The sequence below is a fragment of the Cetorhinus maximus genome, chromosome 13 (genome assembly GCF_964194155.1).
Source record: "Cetorhinus maximus chromosome 13, sCetMax3.hap1.1, whole genome shotgun sequence".
NCBI classification, from domain to species: domain Eukaryota; kingdom Metazoa; phylum Chordata; class Chondrichthyes; order Lamniformes; family Cetorhinidae; genus Cetorhinus; species Cetorhinus maximus.
This window is the reverse complement of record NC_135891.1, coordinates 86,499,890-86,520,670: the sequence shown is the minus strand read 5'-3', so window position 1 is coordinate 86,520,670 and position 20,781 is coordinate 86,499,890. Positions and strand designations below refer to the sequence as shown.

At 44.4% G+C, this 20,781-nt stretch overlaps 1 protein-coding gene across 1 annotated transcript in view; it reads right to left on the bottom strand.

Annotated features, from left to right (window-relative positions):
- The window catches only part of mpnd (MPN domain containing), a 47,651-nt gene extending 28,492 nt beyond the window's left edge, over positions 1 to 19,159 (bottom strand). The window contains exons 1-4 of the mRNA XM_078555688.1: positions 18,913 to 19,159; positions 7,561 to 7,772; positions 3,745 to 3,975; positions 1,720 to 1,876 (exon numbers count right to left, since the gene is read on the bottom strand). Of these exons, the coding sequence (XP_078411814.1) occupies positions 1,720 to 1,876; positions 3,745 to 3,975; positions 7,561 to 7,772; positions 18,913 to 18,916 (604 nt within the window). The 5' untranslated portion in view covers positions 18,917 to 19,159. The remainder of the gene's footprint in view (positions 1 to 1,719; positions 1,877 to 3,744; positions 3,976 to 7,560; positions 7,773 to 18,912) is intronic.
- Between the last annotated feature and the right edge of the window lie 1,622 nt (positions 19,160 to 20,781).

Genomic DNA, 20,781 nt, shown 5'->3' with positions numbered 1-20,781 from the left:
TCTTGCTTGTTACCTCCTCAAAAGAATTCTAATAAATTTGTCAGGCATGATTTCCTCTTCATGAAGCCATGCTGGCTCTGCTTGATTATATTGTGCTTTTCTAAATGCTCTGCTATTACATCCTTTACATCCTTCCCAATGGCAGATGTTAAGCTAACTGTTTTTGTCTCCCTCCCTTTTTAAATAAGGGTGTTACATTGGCAGTTTTCCAATCTTCTGGGATTTTTCCTGGATCTAAGGATTCTTGGAAGATTACCACTATGCATCCACTACCTGTGTTGCTACTTCCTTTATTACCCTAGGGTGCAACCCATCAGGTCCAGGGGACTTATCAGCCTTTAGCCCCATTAGTTTTCCCGAGTACTTTTTCTCTAATGATAGTTATTGTATTTATTTCCTCTCCCCCACTTTTGCCCCTTGATTATTTAGTACTTTTGAAATGCTATTAGTGTCTTCTACCGTGAAGACTGATGCAAAGTATTTATTCAACTCCTCTGCCATTTCCTGGTTCCCCATTATTATTTCTCCAGCCTCATTCTCTAAGGGCCTATGTTCACTTTGGCCTCTCTTTTTAATGTATTTAAAGAAGCTCTTATTGTCCTTTTTTATATTACTTGCTAGTTTACCCTCAAAGTTTATTTTCTCCCTCTTTATTATACTTGTGGTCATCTTTTGTCGGTTTTTAAAACTTTCCCAATCCTCTGGCTTACCACTAAGCTTTGCCACATGGTATGTATTATCTTTCAATTCGATACAATCCTTAACTTCATTGGTTAACTATGGTTGGTTTATCTCCTTCCTAGAATCCTTCTTCCTACCTGGGATATATTTTTGTTGTGAGCCATGAACTATTTTCTTAAACGTCTGCCACTGTTCATCAACCATCTTTTCTGCTAAACTCCTTTCCCAGTCCACTCCAGCCAAATCTGCCCTCATTCCTTTCTAATTACCCTTATTTAAGTTTAGCACAGTTGTTTCCAACCCAAGTTTCTCACTCTCAAACTGAATGCTAAATTCAACCATGTTATGGCCACTGTTTCCTAGGGGATCCTTTACTCTGAGATCATTTATTAAACCTTCCTTATTACACATTACCAGATCCAAAATAGCCTGATCCCTGGTTGGATCCACAACATATTGTTCTAAGAAAATGTCCTGAATACACTCTATGAATGCTTGCTCGTAGCTTTCTCTGCCAATTTGAATTTTCCAATATACATGAAGATTAAAGTCACCCATGATTAATGCACTGACTTTTTTTACATGCCCTCATTATCTCTTGATTTATTCTCTGACCTACAGCATAGCTACTGTTCGAGGGCCTATAGACTACTCCCACCAGTGTCTTCTTCCTCTTGTTATTTCTTACCTCCACAGATATGGATTCTACATCTTCCGATCCAAGATCATTTCTTGCTATTGCACTTATTCCATCTCGTACTAACAAAGTTACCCCACCACCCTTTCCTTCCTGCCTGTGCTTTCAAAGTCACATACCCCTGAATATTTAGTTCCCAGCTTTGACCTCCTTGTAACCATGTCCCCGTAATGGCTATAAGATCATACCCATTAACCTCTATTTGTGCCGTTAATTCATTTATTTTGTTCTGAATACTACAGGCATTTAAGTAAGAAACCATTAATTTTGCCTTTTTACCATTTTTCCCCCCCTTGACACTATTTGTTTACTGCAAAGCTATAATGAAAGTGATGTGGTACCCGTCAGGCTAGAGTCTCGAGAGCCCTTAGCTTGCAATTTTCTGCCTTTTTCTTCTACATTCTTGAGCTGATTATCTGATTTGGGAACCTTCTTGCCACGGTTTTCAAGGTCTTCCTCTTCAGGAATTTCCTCATCTTCTCCTTCACTGGCCAAATTCTGTGGGGAAAACGAAACCAGTAAGTGACTGCTTCACTTAGGATCTGGAAAGCTACCGAAAGGTTTTTCGCTAATTCGCTCCCCTCCTGAAAATGTTGGTTCCATGCTGCAATGGGGTCTTTATAGGCATCTCGTTCCTTCATTGGGCCCCCAATTCTTGCTGTGTCCAACTAGAGCAGCAAATGCCAGTACTCCGTGAGGCACCTACACACATCCACATCTCAGCACTGGAGTTGCTCATTAGTAACTAGGGGCAGGAGCCTCGGAGATATTTTCCCCCTTCCCAACCCAGGCATACTGAGGTCAACAGAGGTCACAAACTGCGAATTAAATATGGAACCACTTGGCCTACCTAGCTTAGTACTAGACCAAGCTGTGTTTTCTTACTCAAAAGCCTTGAAGGAAGCTTCAATGTCTCTTTGAAGGATAAGTTTGATAACCCTGCTTACATCCAACAATATGCACGACTTCATTGATACACTCATAATAGAATCAAAAGCTGGCAAAGGCCATTCAAACAGCCTATTTTGTACATGTGATTTAAAGACTTGTTGACATTATTTGGACTATTGACTAATTCCAGAATATCCTGACATACGCCATGCCAGGGAAAAGTAAACCAACATCTGCTTTAAATAAACAAAACAGAGGTTACTGTCTCCTTGCCACAACACTTTGACATTGTGCAAATACAAACAGCTTCTTGTGGACAACAGAGTAAATCTCCATCTACAATGTCCCATTAGTTATTCCCAGGTCCGGTACAGCACATGACACTATGGTCCACTAACCCACTTTTAACAGTTCCCATCCTTACCTCACTTTGATAGTGAATTCCTTACCAAACAATGGTGATTTTTAACCTTTATTTTGTTCAAATTGAGGTGTCATTTTTCTTTCACCACAGGCTTGAAGGATATTAGCAGACGATCACTCAGCATGTTTGGAAGAAATTCTTCCCTCTGCTATTTTAACAGAGGCACTAAAAATAGCAAAGGAAGCAACTTCTAGAAAAGCAGAATTAATAATATCCCTCCCACTCCGCTGAAATAATATAGGCAACGGCTGGTGCCGCGAATTGTTTTGATACAGTCCCTAAGCCTCTGGGGGCCAAGCTTAAATCCAGAACAAGGATGAACATCTTGTCTGTCTGTGGGCAGTGCACACTTCATAATCACCAGCTCTGATGAAAAATTCCACCTGAAACAGTATTGTGTCTGCTCTCCACACCAGTGCTGACTGACAACAACCACGTATTCTCTCGGTTTTACTTCAGCTTTTCAGCATTTGTTTTTGTTTTAATTTATTAACTGTACATTGGACTTGCTGTGGCCTCCACAATTTTAGCTAACACCTCTATAAAACATGAGGAATTGGACTGAGACTGCCCAAACTCACCAGACTCTTACAACCAAGAGGCTGAAAATTTTCATTCATTTAGATTTTGACTTGAACCCATTTAACACTCTATTAGTCCCTTTATTGCCCTTGAATTGAGTGGCTTGCTAGGCCATTTCAGAGGGCAGTTAAGAGTCAACCACATTGCTGTGGATCTGGAGTCACATGTAGGCCAGACCAGGTAAGGACGGCAGATTTCCTTCCCTAAAGGACACTAATGAACAATCGATGATAGTTTCACGGTCACCATTACTGAGACAAGCTTTATATTACAGATTTATTCATTGAATTTAAATTCCACCAGCTGCAGTGTTGGGATTTGAACCCGTGTCCCCAGAGCATTAGCCTGGGCCTCTGGATTACTAGTCCAGTAATATTACCACTACGCCACCATCTCCCCTAAAATGAAACTCCAGTGTTTAAACCCGACAGTACTTTCTGTTAAACTCCATTATATTTACGGACCATACCATTTCCACAGCCTGCAGGGGCGGCTGCTGCTTCCTCAGCCACATGGTCTTGTACTGATCCAGTTTTTGTCCCTTGTACTTCACAGAGGCCCAGCCACAGCCAGATTTCTTGGCTGGGTTGACTAGTTTCTTGCAGTGCGTGGCCCAGGCACTGGGAGAGTTGAAAACCTGGCTGGTTTCTTGCCATCGGATCTTCCCATCAGGTAACAGGTCTCCCACAAACGTCTTCCCCTGTGGAAAAACAGAACAGCAAACATCAAAGGCCGATAGGTCATAGACACAACACAACGGCAATCTCAGCCCTATCGACCCTGCAAAGTCCTCCTTACTAACATCTGAGGGCTGGTGCCCAAATTGGGAAAGCTGTCGCGCAGACTAGTCAAGCAACAGCCTGACACAATCATTCTCACGGAATCATATCTTACAGATAATGTCCCAGACACCACCATCACCATCCCTGGTTATGTCCTGTCCCTCTGTCAGAACAGGCCCAGCAGAGGTGGCAGCACAGTGGTATACAGTTGGGATGGAGTTGCCCTGGGAGTCCTCAACATTAACTCTGGACCCCATGAAGTCCCATGGCATCAGGTCAAATATGGGCAAGGAAACCTCCTGCTGATTACCATGTGCCATCTTCCCTCAGCTGATGAATCAGTACTCCTCCACACTGAACACCACTTGGAGGAAGCACAGAGGGTGGCAAGGGCTCAGAATGTACTCTGGCTGGGGGACTTCAATGTCCATCACTGAGAGTGGCTTGACAGCATCACTAATGATCGAGCTGACAAAGTCCTAAATGACATAGCTACTAGACTGGGTCTACGGCAGGAGGTGAGGGAACCAACAAGAGGGAAAAACATACTTGACCTCATCCTCACCAACCTGCCTGCCGCAGATGCATCCATCCATGACAGTATCGGTAGGAGTGACCACTGCACAGTCGTTGTGGAGACGAAGTCCCACCTTCACCATGAGGATATCCTCCATCGTGTTGTGTGGCACTACCACTGTGCTAAATGGGATAGATTTCGAACAGATCTAGCAACTCAAGATTGGGCATCAATGAGGCGCTGTGGGCCGTCAGCAGCAGCAGAATTGTACTTGAATACAATCTGTAGCCTCATGGCCCCACATATCCCCCACTCTACCATTACCATCAAGCCAGGGATCAACTCTGGTTCAATGAAGAGTGCAGGAGGGTGTGCCAGGAGCGATGCCAGGCATACCTAAAAATGAGGTGTCAACAATTGAATGGTGGTGGACAATTAAACAACTCACTGGAGGAGGAGGCTCCACAAATATCCCCATCCTCAATGATGGAGGAGCCCAGCACATCAGTGTAAAAGATAAGGCTGAAGCGTTTACTACAATCTTCAGCCACAAGTGCCGAATGGATGATCCATCTTGGCCTGCTCTGGAGGTCCCCAGCATCACAGATGTCAGTCTTCAGCCAATTCGATTCACTCCACGTGATATCAGGAAACGGCTGAGGGCACTAGATACTGCAAAGGCTATGGGCCCTGACAACATTCGGCAATAGCACTGAAGACTTGTGCTCCAGAATTTGCCGTGCCCCGAGCTATGCTGTTCCAGTACAACACTGGCACATACTCGGCTATGTGGAAAATTGCCCAGGTATATCCCATACACAAAAAACAGGACAAATCCAACCTGGCCAATTACCACCCCATCACCCTAATCTGCATCATCAGTAAAGTAATGGAAGGGGTCATCAACAGTGCTATCAAGCGGCACTTGCTTAGCAATAACCTGCTCACTGACGCCCAGTTTGGGTTCCGCCAGGGTCACTCAGCTCCTGACCTCATTAAGCCTTGGTTCAAACATGGACAAAAGAGCTGAACTCCCGAGGTGAGGTTAGTGTGGCTGCCCTTGACATCAAGGCAGCATTTGACCAAATGTGGCATCAGGAGCCATTGCAAAGCTGGAATCAATGGGAATCAGGGGGAAAAGTCTCCGCTGGTTGGAGTCATACCTAGCACAAAGGAAGACGGCTGTGGTTGTTGGAGGTCAGTCATCTCAGCTCCAGGACATCACTGCAGGTGTTCCTCAGGGTAGTGTCCTTCTTCAGCTGCTTCATCGATGACCTTCCTTCCATCACAAGGTCAGAAGTGGGAAAGTTCGCTGATGATTGCACAATGTTCAGCACCATTCGCGACTCCTTAGATATTGAAACAGTCCATGTCCAAATGCAGCAAGACCTGGACAATATCCAGCCTTGGGCTAACAAGTGGCTAGTAACATTCACGCCACACAAGTGCCGGGCAATAACCATCTTCAACAAGAGGAGAATCCAACCGTCGTCCCTTGATGTTCAATGGCATTATCATCACTGAATCCCCCACTATCAACATCCTGGGGGTTACCATTGACTAGAAACTGAACTGGACTAGCCATATAAATACTGTGGCTACAAGAGCAGGTTAGAGGCTAGGAATCGTGCAATGAGTAACTCGCCTCCTGACTCCCCAAAGCCTGTCCACCATCTACAAGTCACAAGTCAGGAGTAGGATAGAATACTGCCCACTTGCCTGGAGGAGTGCAGTTCCCACAACACTCAAGAAGCTTGACACTGTCCAGGTCAAAGCAGCCCGCTTGGTTGGCACCACATCCACAAACATTCACACCCTCCACCACCAACGCACAGTAGCAGCAGTGTGTACCATCTACAAGATGCAGTGCAGGAATTCACCAAGGCTCCTTCAACAGCACCTTCCAAACCCACGACCACTACCATCTAGAAGGACAGGGGTAGCAGGTAGATGGGAACACCAACACCTGGAAGTTCCCCTCCAAGTCACTCACCTTCCTGACTTGGAAATATATCGCCATTCCTTTACTGTCGCTCGGTCAAAATCCTAAAACTCCCTTCCCAACAGCACTGTGGGTGTACCTACACCACATGGACTGCAGCGGTTCAAGAAGTCAGCTCACCACCACCTTCTCAAGGGCAACTAGGGATGGGCAATAAATGCTGGCCCAGCCAGCAAAGCCCACATCCCGTGAATGTATAGAAAAAATCACAACATGATTGCCGTCAATTTTTTTTAGATGGCTGATAAGACTAAGAGGCCTTCAACAAAATAAAAAAGAAATATTGCTCCCATAATTCAGTGTACTAACCGGTATAGAACTCAGCCACACACACTAGGAGGGCTCCTAGCTTTGGACCCCAGGTTCCATTGAATTGGCTGAACTACTCAACGTCCTTGGACTAGGAGGGGAGAAAGTAGCCAATACCTCCACCAGTGGCGCTTCTGCTGGATAGTGGGTGCACAGGATTGGGCTGTATGGTGCCCACCATGGTCGAATAGCCCACTGGCACTAGTCTGTGCTGGGTTGCCCAGCCTTGAAGACAAGGTAACTTTGTCCTGTTTGCATTTACCTTGCTGATTTTCCCTGTTGGTATTTAATCAGCCCGAAGGTTTGAAAGGGGCCCTTTCCAGTGCTGTTGCCTCCTTAATGATATGCCCCAGATCAGAAAATGAGGATCCAATGGCATTGACAACTTAAGATACATGCAAGTCGATGAGAACATGGAATCAAACATAAAATGTGACTCCTGAGGCTCTGAGATACAAACCTAAGTGGCCCACAAACAAAAGAAGCCTTGGACACTCCTGTTCCAGGGTCAGGCATGGAAATGAAACCTGTATGAGATCGCAGATGGTGGCCAACCCTTGTTGGACTATACCCTGAGAGACAAGAGCTTTAGGAGAGTCAGGGAGCAAATTTGGGCGAGGGGGGGAGGGGAGGTTGGCAGATGGTAGGCTTACTTAAGCGTGTATTTTTCCTTACTAAATAGTGAATGGAGAGCAGGCCTTCTCCTGGCTGGATGACTCTGTCTTTGAGAAGCACACGTAGAGTAATCCCACGGCGAGTGAGCAAGGTCCCCCGGGTACTGGGCATTTTCCCAGCAGTCCCATTCTCTGCCTCTTCCAGGTTCACATCCATTTCATCCTCCTCATCCTCAACACCCTCCTCCACTGCAGGTGATGATGGGTCAGAAGCTAGGGGAAAATACAATGATAAGAAAGGTTAACGGCGATCAGGCCTCTGTATCGGTCGATTATCACATCACCCTGTGTGTAATTGAGACAATTAGCTCTGAAAAACTGCAGGTTTGATCCAGGTCTGCACTGAGGTAGCTAATTTCAGCTGTACCAGAAAACGGGCCTTGCAACTCCTTTGGGATGGGGATAGAGAAGAAAAAAAGATCAAGCGAGCTGGCTCTCAAACCCTTTCTAGCGCCCCTGCTGGAGTGAGAAAGAGCACAGGGTGAGGACTGTATTGGACTTGGGTGCCTTCGCCTCCTCTTCACCATGGACGTCCAAACCTTCTGCACCTCCATCCCCCACCAGGATGGTCTGAGGGTCCTCTGCCTCTTCCTTAACAGAGGCTTGAACAATCCCCATCCACCATCACCCTCCTCCGTCTGGCTGAACTTTTGCTCTCACTGAACAGTTTCTCCTTTAAGTTGTCTCACTTCCTCCAAATAAAAGGTGTGGCTATGGGAACCCGCACGGGCCCCAGTTATGCCTGTCTTTTTGTGGGGTATGTGAAACATACCTTGTGCCAGTCCTACTCAGGCCCCCTCCCACAACTCTTTTTGCGGCACATCGATGACTGTATCGGTGCCGCTTCACGTTCTCGTCTGGACTTGGAAAAATTTTATCAATTTTGCTTCCAATTTCCACCCCTCTCTCACCTTCACATTGTCCATCTCCAACACTTCCCTTCCCTTCCTTGACCTCTGTCTCCATTTCTGGTGATGGACTGTCTACCAATATTCATTACAAGCCCACCGACTCCCACAGCTACCTCGACTACAGCTCCACACACGCAGCTTCCTGTAAGGACTCCATCCCATTCTCTCAGTTCCTCCACCTCTGTCATATCTGTTCAGATGATGCCACTTTCCAAAACGGCGCTTCTGACACATCTTCCTTTTTCCTTAACTGAGGTTTCCTCCCACTGTGGTTGACAGCGCCCTCAACCGTGTCCGACCCATCTCCCGTGCCTCTGATCTCACCCCTTCCCCTCCCTCCCAGAACCATGATAGGGTCCCCCTTGTCTTCAACTTTTCATCCCACCAGCTTCCGCATTCAAAGGATCATCCTCAACCATTTCCGCCAACTCCAGCATGATGCCACCACCAAACACATCTTCCCCTCATTCTCCTGTCAGCATTCCCTAGGGACCGTTCCCTCCGTGATACCCTGATCCACCCCTCCATCACCCCCAACCCCTCATTCTCTTCACACGGCACCTTGCCACGCAATTGCAGAAGGTGCAACACCTACCCCTTTACCTCATCCCTCCTTACTGTCCATGGCCCCAAACAATGCTTTCAGATTAAGCAGTGCTTCACTTGCCCCGCCTTCAATTTGGTCTACTGTATTCGTTGCTCCTAATGTGGTCTCCTCTACACTGGGGAGACTAAATGCAGACTGGGTGACTGCTTTGTGGAACACCTTCGCTCAGTCCGCAAGCATGACCCAGACCTTACGGTTGCTTGCAGTTTCAACACACCACCCTGCTCTCATGCCCACATGTCTGTCCTTGGCCTGCTGCAATGTTCCAGTGAAGCCTAACAAACTAGAGGAACAGCACCTCATCTTCCAATTAGGCACTTTACAGCCTTCTGGACTTAACATTGAGTTCAACAACTTCAGACTATGAGCTCTCTCCTCCATCCTTATTCCTTTTTTAATCCAATTATTATTTTTAATTTTTAATCATTTTCCCCCTAACCCCCTCACCCCCAACAGGGCCATCTGTCACTTGTTTTTAATGTTTTGCTTTCACAGCGCACTGACCCTTGTTCTGCTATTAACACCTTTTGCTATCTTACCTTTATGCCACCATCAGCACCTTCTTTAGTCTTTAACACTACTATTAACGCTCCCTTTGTTCCGTGTCCACGCCATCTTTGTCAAACTTCTCTCTATCCACCTTCCCTATCCCTGACCTTCTATTTTGCTTCACCTGCTCTACCCCCTCTTAAAACAGCATAAAATCCATCACATTTCTACTTCTCTTTAGCTCTGAAGAAGTATCATATGGACTCAAACCGTTAACTCTGTTTTTCTCTCTGCAGATGCTGCCAGACCTGCTGAGTTTTTCCAGCATTTTTGGTCTTTATTTTGGACTTGGGTGTGCTGCTCCCATGTTTGAATAACTTGCCAACACTCACACACGAAGAACTGCCACCTAAATGAAGTCACAGGTGCAGCCAGAGCCTGTGGAGCCCCATAACCCAGCACAGGTCAGAGTCTTTGCAAAAGGAGGGAAAACATAGGAAAGGGAAAAAATTAAATAAGAATTCACCACAAAAGGTAAATTCAATCTCTGCAGTTCAGTCAATACCAGAGAGAACACTACTACTGACTTGTGCTGCTGTTGTTTGTAGCTACTCCTACCAGGAGATCTGCTGTCTTGGTATGTCACGCTCGTCTGTCTTACACCATTCTCACACATCCACTGTAGCTTGTCAGCAACCGCTCTGTGACGCCTGTCATCCAACTACGCCTAGGTCGACCCCTCTTTCTGCTGCCCTCCACTTTACCCTCTAGAAGAGATCTCTGTAGCTTTTCAACTCCAATCAAATGGCCGAAAAAACTGACATTTTCACTTCTGGATGCCACATTTTAGAGTTATTTTTCTTCATGTAATTTCAAGCACCTCTTCATTGGTCTTATGGTCTGTATATGGAATTTTAAAAACAGATGTCTTAGCACCCACATTTCAAAGGCCTCTATTTTCTTCCACACATCTTTACTTATTGTTCAGGTTTCTGAGGCATACAGAAAAGTGGACAGAATGTAGCATCTTATGAGTTTTTTTCCTTGTTACAAGCTTGAGTTTTCTTGGCGTTAACACATCCTTCATCTTCTGGCTATCGCTATCCTTCTTCTAACTTCTGTAACACACCCACCATCTTCTGTTATCATTTGTCCTAAATAGACAAACTTATCTACTTGTTCCGGTGTGACATCATCCACTTCAATCTTCACTCTAGTTCCTTCTAATGTATTTCCCCTAACTAGCATTGTTTCTGTCTTTTTGGTGTTTATACTCAATCCACATTCTAAACTTCTAGATTTTACTTGATTTACAATATTTTGTCGGGCCTTTTCTAATTCTGCAAGTAGCGGTGTACTGTCAGCTTACTGCAAGTTTGTTATGTTCTTGCCTCCAATTTTTACCCCTGGAAGTACATCTAATTCTTTGAATATTTTTTCTGTGTACAGGTTGAATAATTTTGGTGACAGTACACAGCCTTGTTGTACTCTTCACTTGAAACCACTCTGATTGTCCATCTTCCAGCCTGATGCTCATTATTTGATCCCAATATAGGCTCTGAATAAATCTTTACTGTCAATGTCACGTTTCAACAACATGTCCATTAACTTTTGATCATAAACACAATCGAATGCTTTTTCATAGTCTATGAAGCGTATGTAAATGTTCTAGTTTACTTCTAGATATTTATCAAAAATTGTTCTTAGGTTAAATATTCCCTCTCTTAAAGCACAATGACATTTTCTTAGCATCCCTACAGGTCTAAACAAAATCTCCTAATTAGTCAGCAATTTTCAAAATAAACATTCAGGTACTTTTGAGAACTCGGGCTGAACCACCGAGTAGGAATCTATCTGTTGGTGCAGCTCAATTTAGGAATTCTTGCTTCTGGATCAGATGGCAGTGGGTTGTGAACTTTAAGCTAACACTGCAGTACAAGTGTTAAGAGAATGCTGCATTTCTGGGAATACCCTCCTTTCAATAAGAGATAAGTTGAAGCTTTGTCGCAATCACCTGTGCTCGCTGACCTACATTGTATCTTAGTCCAGCAATACCTCGATTTTAAAATTCTCATCCTTGTGATCAAATCCCCTCATGGCCTTACCCCTACTCACCTTTAATCTCCTGCAGCCCTACAATTCCCCACCCTGCACCCACCCAAGATCTCTGTGATCCTCTAATTCAGGTCCTTCACGTATTCCTGATTTGCATTGCCCCATGATTGGTGGCAAAGCTTTCAGTTGCTGAGGCCCCAAACTCTAGAATTCCCCTCCCCACAAACCTCTCTGCCCCTTCCTCCTCCACAGCTGTCAGCCAGACTCAGTTAGTAACTGAGTCAGAAGGTTCAAGTTCTACTCCAAAGATTTGGGCACTAGATTCAGGCAGCCACTTCAGTGCAGTACTGATTGAATGCTGCACTGTCGGAAGTACGTCTCTCCAATGAGACTTTAAACCGAAGCCCCTTCTGTTCTCTCAGGTGGACATAAAAGATCCCATGGTACTGGGGAACAGCGGGGGAGTTCTCCCCTCTCTCCCGGCCAATATTTAGCCCTCAACCAACAGCACTAAATCATTACCACATTGCCACTTGTGGGATCTTGCTGTGCACAAATTGGTTACATACACTGCAATAGTAACTACACTTGAGAAGTGCTTCATTAAGCGGGGATCTACTTTGGAGATTTCTGAGATTGCGAAATCTCTTGTAGAAATTCAAATTCTTCCTCTTTGAACCGAGAGTTATTCACAGTTTGGTAGCTGTGAATTCCGTCCCTTTCTCTACTCTCACCTCAGTCCAGAATTTATTTTGCATACTTGACAACAGATAAAGCATAAGTCCCAAAGGTGCAGAGTGACCAACAGCCTTTGATTAAAGGTACATTTTAATATCCAAATTCTGCAGAGCTTTCCAAAGCATCGTGTGGCTGATACAGGGTGTTGAAAAGGGATGCTCAACTTTAGAGGCACTAGGCAATGTTACAGTACTAGTAGGAAGTTAGAAGACTAAAACTCCTTTAATGGAACAGGAGCAGGCCATTTAGACCCGCAAGCCTATTCTGCCATTCAATGAGATCATGGTTGATCTCACTGAATGGCAGAATGACCCAATTCCATTGACCTACATTTGCTCCATATTCTTTAACACCTTTGGCTAACAAAAATCTGTCAATCTCAGATTCAATATTTATAAAATTAATAATTGATTGATTTTTTGATGCGAGATCAAAGTGTTTCCTAATTTCACTCCTGAAAAGTACAGCTCTAATCTCTATGGAGAGCGTAGGACTAGGGGGTAATCAATGGAAATAGTTTCTCTCCACATACCCTATCTGTTGTCCTTAATAGCTTGAAAACTTCAATCAAATCTTCCCTTAAATCCTTCTAAATTCCAGGGAACATGATCCTAATTTGTATAATCTCTCCTCATAATTTAACCCTAGGTGCTGTTCTGGTAAACCTGCACTGCACTCCCTCCAAGGTCCATATATCCTTCCTAAGGTTTGGTGCCCAGAACTGCTCACAGCTCTCCAGGTGTGAGCTAATAAGTGGTTTGGATAGTTGAAGCACATCTTCCACTCCCCTATATTCTCATCCTCTAGGTATAAAGGCCAGCATTCCATTCGTCTTTTTGATTATTTTCTGTACCTGTTTGTGGCATTTAAATGATCTATGTATTGGGACCCACAAATTTATTTAAACCCCTGACATTTGTAGCTTTTCACCATTTAGAAAGTACCCTCTTCTATCCTTTTAAGTGGATGATCTCACTTTGCCGACACTGAAATCCATTTGCTAAGTTTTTGCCCATTCACTTAATCTATCAACGTCTGTTTAAAATTTTACACTTCCATCTATACAGCTTACAGTGCTGACTATCTTTGTGTTGTTAGCAAATTTGGAATTGTGGCTTTCAATCCCGTCATGTAAGTCGTTCATATGCATGATAAATAGCTGAGGTGGCAACACAGATCCTTGCGGAGCACCACTAGCCAATTAGAGTACCTGTCCATTGACCCTACTGTGTCACCTGGTGTTCAACCAACTTCCCAACCTGATGAACAATATTCCCACAAAGTGCAATACAATCCTCACATTCAATCATTTTTAAGCAACTCAGTGCTTGCAATGAACATTTTCTTCAAAACAAATGATCCAAAGATGGAACGATGGGAGACCCTGCGACTTTATCAGTGAGACCAGGGATCAAAGTTTATTCTGTCACTGGTTGTAAGGGTCCTAGGTAAATTGAGTTTGGGATAGTCATAATGCACTCCTAGTTGCCATGGGTTGACACACAAAAAGGCATTACATTGGCGACGTCATCCTGCGAGGTCATAAGATGCCTGCCATGGCAATTAGTAAAACGTCGCCTTGATGCAGCAGGTACTCTTCAGAAGTTGGGGCAGAGTTAATCATGTTCCTAACCATGCTACACTCAACCTAGGGATGCTTGACTATACAGTGCAGAGGAAGCTTTATGCTTCATCAAACTAAGCTGCAAATACATGGGACTGCTTGATATGGCAGTGCAAAGGAAGCTTTCCTGCTTAAACTTCTACCATACCTCACCTAGAACTGCTGGATTAGGCAATCTAGAGGGAGCTTTACTCTGCACCACTAGAATAGATTATCTGATCATCTTGTCGCTCTGCACAAATTGGATTCACTACCTCATTTTCTACAACTGACTGCATTTCAAAAGTACATCATTGGCTGTAAAGCTCCTTGTAACATTCTGAAGTCACGAAAGGCGCTAGGTAAATGCAAGTTTTAGCGTTGGGGGAAGGCATATACTGCGATAAGTGCAAGGTTGGTGTCTACTAGAAGAGCGTTGGGGGAGATGAAAACTGAGCTGGTGTGCATACAAACTTAAAATGGGTGCTTACGAATATGCAACATAAAGAAATCTGTCCCACACAGCCTGTCCAACACAATTGCCATACCCTAGTGAATCACAATATATATACTCCCTCATCCACTCAAAACCATGTGAGCTCCTGGAAGGGGTGAAAAACCAGTTTAAAAACCCAGGCCAATTTGATGTGGGGGAGGGGGGGGGAGGGGGAAGAATCTGGAAAATTCCTCTCTGACCCATCCAGGAGATCACACTGGCCCTGAATCCCCTGATGTACCTAGCTTTTGTTAAGGGGTGATATCCACCCCAACCAGAAAAAGGATCCAGCTCCCGCTTGAAAGAATTCAGCAAGTCTGCAACCACTATAAGAGACAACAGCCGGTTCTAGAGGGCCACTGATCTCTGGGAAAAGAAACACCTCCTGACATCTAACTAGATCTGGCCCTAAAATTTACTGAAAACTGTAACCCGTTTTCCTCTTTAAACTATTTAATTGTCAAACAATTAACTGGAACATTAAATATTCCTTTCATTGACCGATAAACCTCAATCAGATCAACCCTGAATCTCTGCTTCTCTAAAATGGAGATTCCCCAGCTCTTTTACCCTATCATAAAAGATGCTTTGTACTGGGAATTGGTCCAGTCACCCTCCTCAGCACCTTCTTCCAAAACATCAATATCACCCACTACGTTAGGAGACCAAAACTAAACACAGTATTCCAAGTGAGTCCTGACCAATGTCTTGCACAAGGATACACCTGAGCACAAGTCTGGGACCAGTGTCTATATTGCTCTCTCCACCAGACCCTTATTCAGCCCTGAAGCTTACCTGTTGTAAGGAGTTAACTATACTCCTGGTTTTTAATTTCTGGCATCGTGCAAAATGAGAATAAAACTGCAAACCAGACATTAGTCAGTTAGCAACGTTGGGAGGTGGGTCAGGTTGAGATAAGTCGAGGGGGAACAAACACATTCTGTAGCCACCTTTGCATTAGGCTTAGCCGTGTGCGAACCTCGGCAGTTCCTAATACCTGGTTCTTGGAATCCCAAAGTAAACTGGCAAAATTCATCTGGCAGACAGGCGCCAAGATCGAGTAAAGTAACAACTTATCCTTCTGTCTGCAAATGACATGGGACCCACAACAAAAACAGAATTACCTGGAAAAACTCAGCAGGTCTGGCAGCATCGGCGGAGAAGAAAAGAGTCGGCGTTTCAAGTCCTCATGACCCTTCAACAGAACAGAGTGCAGTAAGTTCAGAGTGAGACAGATTATAATGGGTGAGAGGAGCAGAGAAATTGAGACAACTAATGTCACGCCGACAGTTCTCAATGAAAAGATCAAGAGAAGGTAAGAATCCAGAGGGAGAGGTCCAGGTGGAGGGAGAATATTGGAGGTGGGTAAAAGGATCCGTTGAACGGGGACAGGACCCCTGCCCAAAGAAGTGAGCACGGAGACGAAGACGGCGGAAGAAGAGTTCAGCATCGTGCCGAGCCCGGAATTCATTGAGATGAGGGCGTAAGGGTATGAAACTATGGGACCCACAAGTTGGGCTCAACCACACTAGTGGCATCAAGAAATATAATTTTCATACCCATCCTTAAGGTTTAAGATTTGCTCTAGGTTTGAAGTGAATATGAATGGGTACGATTCCAGGGAAATGAGAATAGCCTGTGAGGCACAAGGATCCACAGTCATTCCATATGTATCAGCCAGGCAATGGAGGGAGGGAGGGCTTTGAATGCACTCAGCACTCCTGGGTTAAGATTGCTCACAATCATTATTTAACAGGAGCTGTTGGGAAAGGGCTTGTATATGTAGGTAACATAATTGGAATAGGGAAACAAGGCAAGAGAATACCAATAAACGATAGGCTCATGAGAAGTGTGGAGGAACAAATGGACCTTGGAGTACATGTTCACAGAGCCCTGAGGTAGGGGACATGAGATAAGGTTTATAAGAAGGCATACAGAATATATTCTATGCTAATAAAAGAAAGTAAGAGCAGGAAGGTTATGTTAGAATTGTATAAAACACTAGTTAGGCCATAGCTAGAGTGCTGCATAGAGTTCTGGTCACCACATTGCATGTAGGATGTGATCAGACTAGACAGGGTACAGAGGAGATTTAGGAGGATGTTGGCAGGATAGGGGAATTTTAGCTTTGGGGAAAAATTGAGTAGGCTGGGGTTTTTAATCTTTGGAACAACGGAGGAAAAGGGCAGATTTGACCAAGGTGTATAAAATTATGAGGGGCCTAGACAGAGTGGATAGGAAGGCCCTAATTCCCTTAGCAGAGCGGTCAATAAAATGGCCATCTACCAAAAAGTAATTGGCAGAAGGATTAAAGGGGAGTTGAGAAGGAATCTGATCAGAGTGTTGGTGGGGTTTGGAACTCACTGACCAAAAGGGCAGAAATCCTCAACACATTTACAAAGTTCTTGAATATGCCTGTGATGAGCTGTGGCCTACAGGGCTACAAACCAAGAGCTCTAAAATAGGAATAGGCTGGATACCTTTTTTGGCTGGTACAGTCAAAATGGCCAAATTACTTCTTATTGTGTTGTAAATTATTTATGTTTCTATGAAGGTGAGCTAGTGACCAGACTCAGCTTTCATTCCCCCCGCCCCTGCTCCCACCCCTGAGTCTAAGAGCTCAACTCATACATAAAGTATGGTCATTTCAAAGAGTACCACAGCCTTTGTGAACCCCTGGAACTGTAACCCTGCCTACTCACTGCCATCAGGAAATAAAGGGAGAAAGTCAAATGAATTTTAAGTTTACTCAACTCATGATTTCACCTCTGAATCAGAAACCTCACTCCAGGATCTGAATGCACAATCTAGGCAGACAATCTAGGTCAGTAATGAAGGAGGGGTACATTGTCAGAGGTGCCAAATTTTCAGGGACAATATTAAACAGAGGATTTGATAGGATGTCAAAGTTGTAACAGGACATGGTAAGGATGACATTCTGGAAGGATAGAATAACCGATGGGCCACTGGCCCTTCTTCATCTGAAACAATCTTAAGTATTCTTAATTGTCAACCTATTATAGCATTGTATTCGCCCTGTTAATAAACAAAAAAAGATAATTAACAGGCTTTAGCACATATTTGGGATTTATAATCATGAGTGCATTCTGCAATTTAAGGTTAATAATCAGGTTGGGTTAGAAAGCCACTCAAAAACCACAGAACTAAATAAGAAAATCAGCAATAGCCTGTTCCACAAACTCCACTTCCTTGACACCAAGTAACCCTTCACAGTCAGGTGTCATTTGTTAGTACTCTCCACTGTGAGGTACAAGGTTGAGAGTTCAAGGCCTGCTCAAGCACTTGATCACACAAATCTAGGCTGTCAGTCCAGTGCAGTACTGAGGGAGTGCTGTACTGTTAGCATTTCAGAAGAGACTTTAAACCAAGACCCCACCTGCCCTCAGGTGGATGTAAAACATTCCATGGTGCTATTTGGAAGAACAGCAAGGGAGTTATCCCACAGTGTTCTGGCCAATATTTATCCTTCAATCAACATCACACAAAAAAAAAACTGATTATCTGATTGTTATCACTTTGCTGTTTGTAGGAGCTTCCTGTGCACCGATTGGTTTCCTACATTACAACAGTGACTACACTACAAAAGTACTTAATTTGCTGTAAAGTACTTAAGGTCGTGAAAAAGTCGATATAAATGCAAATCTACAGTGCAAAAGATGTCCTACATCGGGAATGTAGGTAGTTAAAATATTACAGATTGTTTTTAAAGAAGCACCAAAAACAATGATAATTTTGAAGTACTACAAACTAATTCACTTTAAGGCAGTTGATTTCCCCTTTTTGTCACTAACCTATTGGAATAAATGAGCAGATGGGGGGAGGAGAACTTCCTGTGCAAATGTATTCTAAACGATTTGTCTAGAATTAGTTAACCTTGCAGCTGTGTTTTGAATTGTTTGAATTTTGCAAAGCTCTGAAATAAAACTACAGAATGAAAAAAAAAGTCCTTCGTCAAAAGGATGTTAATCAAGGAGATGGGTTTCAAATTTTCTCACGGTAAATGAGAGAGATTGACTGGAATAATAAAAGCCCAGGACACAAACAGCACACACTGCCTGCACCGCAACCGAACTTGATTCAAACGGAAACCCCGCCCCACGGCAAGCAAACACCCATTGGCCACCGGGAACAGTAACAAAGCCCGGCTCGGCGCGCTGGTTGGCTGAGGGCGCCGTCAATCTGAAACGAGCCCTTGACACCAGCAGGTTAGGTTGCGCCCTGCGTCTCTCCTTTGTAACAAACTGAGAGACACTTGGGCTCATCTTGGTTTCACTTTTAAATTGTGGGTGGAACAAAATAAAATCCTGAAGGACAACAAATCCCAAAGGTTACAAACACAGACCAGGCAGGGGGGATGGCGACTCCGAATGAAGTAAGATTAAGAATTAAAATCAATTCTAATGATTAATATTTACAGACACAATGAGACTTACCCATTCCTGTCAGAGAGGCTTCTTTTCTGGTTTTGTTCTTGAGCAGGTTGTTTCTACCCCCCCACCCCCTCTTTGGACCTTTTTTTGCTTTGGTGAAATGGAGAGGGAGACACACTGGAGGGAATTGGTGTGGATGAGGTTAAGGGGTCTTCTCTCCACTCAGGGAGCAGATTTGTTGATGAGAGAGAGAGAGAGAGAGAGGCAGAAACAGCCCAGGCACTGGGAGGAGGATGTTCAGCAATCTGCCACTGCATCACGTGAACACACAGCAAACACCCCACGTGTCTCATTCATCTCCCAAACACACTGGAGCTTTACAGCACCACACACTCAGCAGTCACTTCAGATTGTCAGCCATCAAATTTCTAAGTAGGTTTTTTTTTTAAAAAAAAAGAACAAAATACTACTGCTGGGTGCTGGACACCTGAACTATCGAAAAGAAAATGCTGTAAAATACTCTGCCCAGGAAGATAGTCAAGGGGCTGAATTCTCCCGTGTCAGTTGTGATCCTGCCATCAGCCTCGATTCTGGGTCAGGACCTCTGGAGAGTGGTAAGACGTCGTCTGGAATCCAGCATTGGGAGGTCTGATTAACACAGCCCGCGGGTTGACCCCTTTCGGCAGGGCGGGCAACTGTCCCATATTTTAAGGGATTGTCCCTTAATTTGACCGTTTGCCTGTGGGACACCTTTTGTCCCTCATTTCTAGGATAGCTTGTGGGAGTCTGAACCTGTGGGAGATTCCCTTTGCCTTTTTGCTGCATGCACCATAGAGGCGTCTTGAGTAGGAAGGGAGTTGTTGGCACTGCAGCAGGTACAGGTACAGCAATAACAAAGAAATCAGTCTCCATGAAATGGCTGCAGTGGCATGCCTTCTGCTTGTGGATATCTGAGCAATGTGGTTTACTGCCAGCAAGTGAATAAAAGGCCTTAAAAGTTTGGCATCTCGGTCCTCCCACTGTGAAGCAACCTCCATGATGCCACTGGGCTCCTGACACAGCAGGGGGCCCATACACCACTGGGAAATTTTCAACCCATTGACAGAATTGGAATGGATTGCCTTATGAATTACTCTAATCAGCTCCCTGCCACTGCCTGGTGGGTGACTGTTGCCTCTTGGAGCCTGCCTCCAGGAAAAGCACACACAAGCTGAAAAATGTTGCAGAGCAGGCCCAACACGATTATGTTAAAGTTTCCACCCCACCCCCCCCACCCAACACACCCCCCCTGCCTTCAAAGCAACTTCCGTGAGGCTGGGAAAATTCAGCCCAATCTTTCATCTTGCTGACCTTTCATCAGGACTGGGAAAAGTCAGAAATATGACAGGTTTTAAGCAAGTGAAAGGAGGAGGGAAGAAAAAACACAACAAAATGAAATATCCGTGGGGTGGGGGGAAGACAGAAGAGATTAAATGACAAAAGGGTTCGTGGTGCAAGACCAAAGAGAGTGGTAATGGGACAATTTGTTACAACTGGTCCCTGGGCAAGGTCCCCCAATTTGTTAACTTCCCAAACAGGACCCTAATTTTGTTATGTTCCCGAGTGAAGAGAAATGAACTGCCTTCCATTCATACTTCAACCCTCCCAGTTGGTCGCTACAAGATTAATTTAAAAGGGATCCCTTTTCCCTAGGGATACCTTTTCCCAGTCCGAATGTATTTATGTTTTTAGAAGGAGCCAATTTAACCAGATAAAAGCAAAATGCTGCAGATGCTGGAAATCTGAAACACAACCAGAAAATGCTGGAAAAACTCAGCAGGCCTAACAGCATCTGTGGAGAGAAAGACAGAGTTAACGTTTCGAGTCCACATGATTCTTCTTCGGAGCTTAAGAGAAGTAAAAAAATGTGATGAAATTTATACTGTTTAAGGG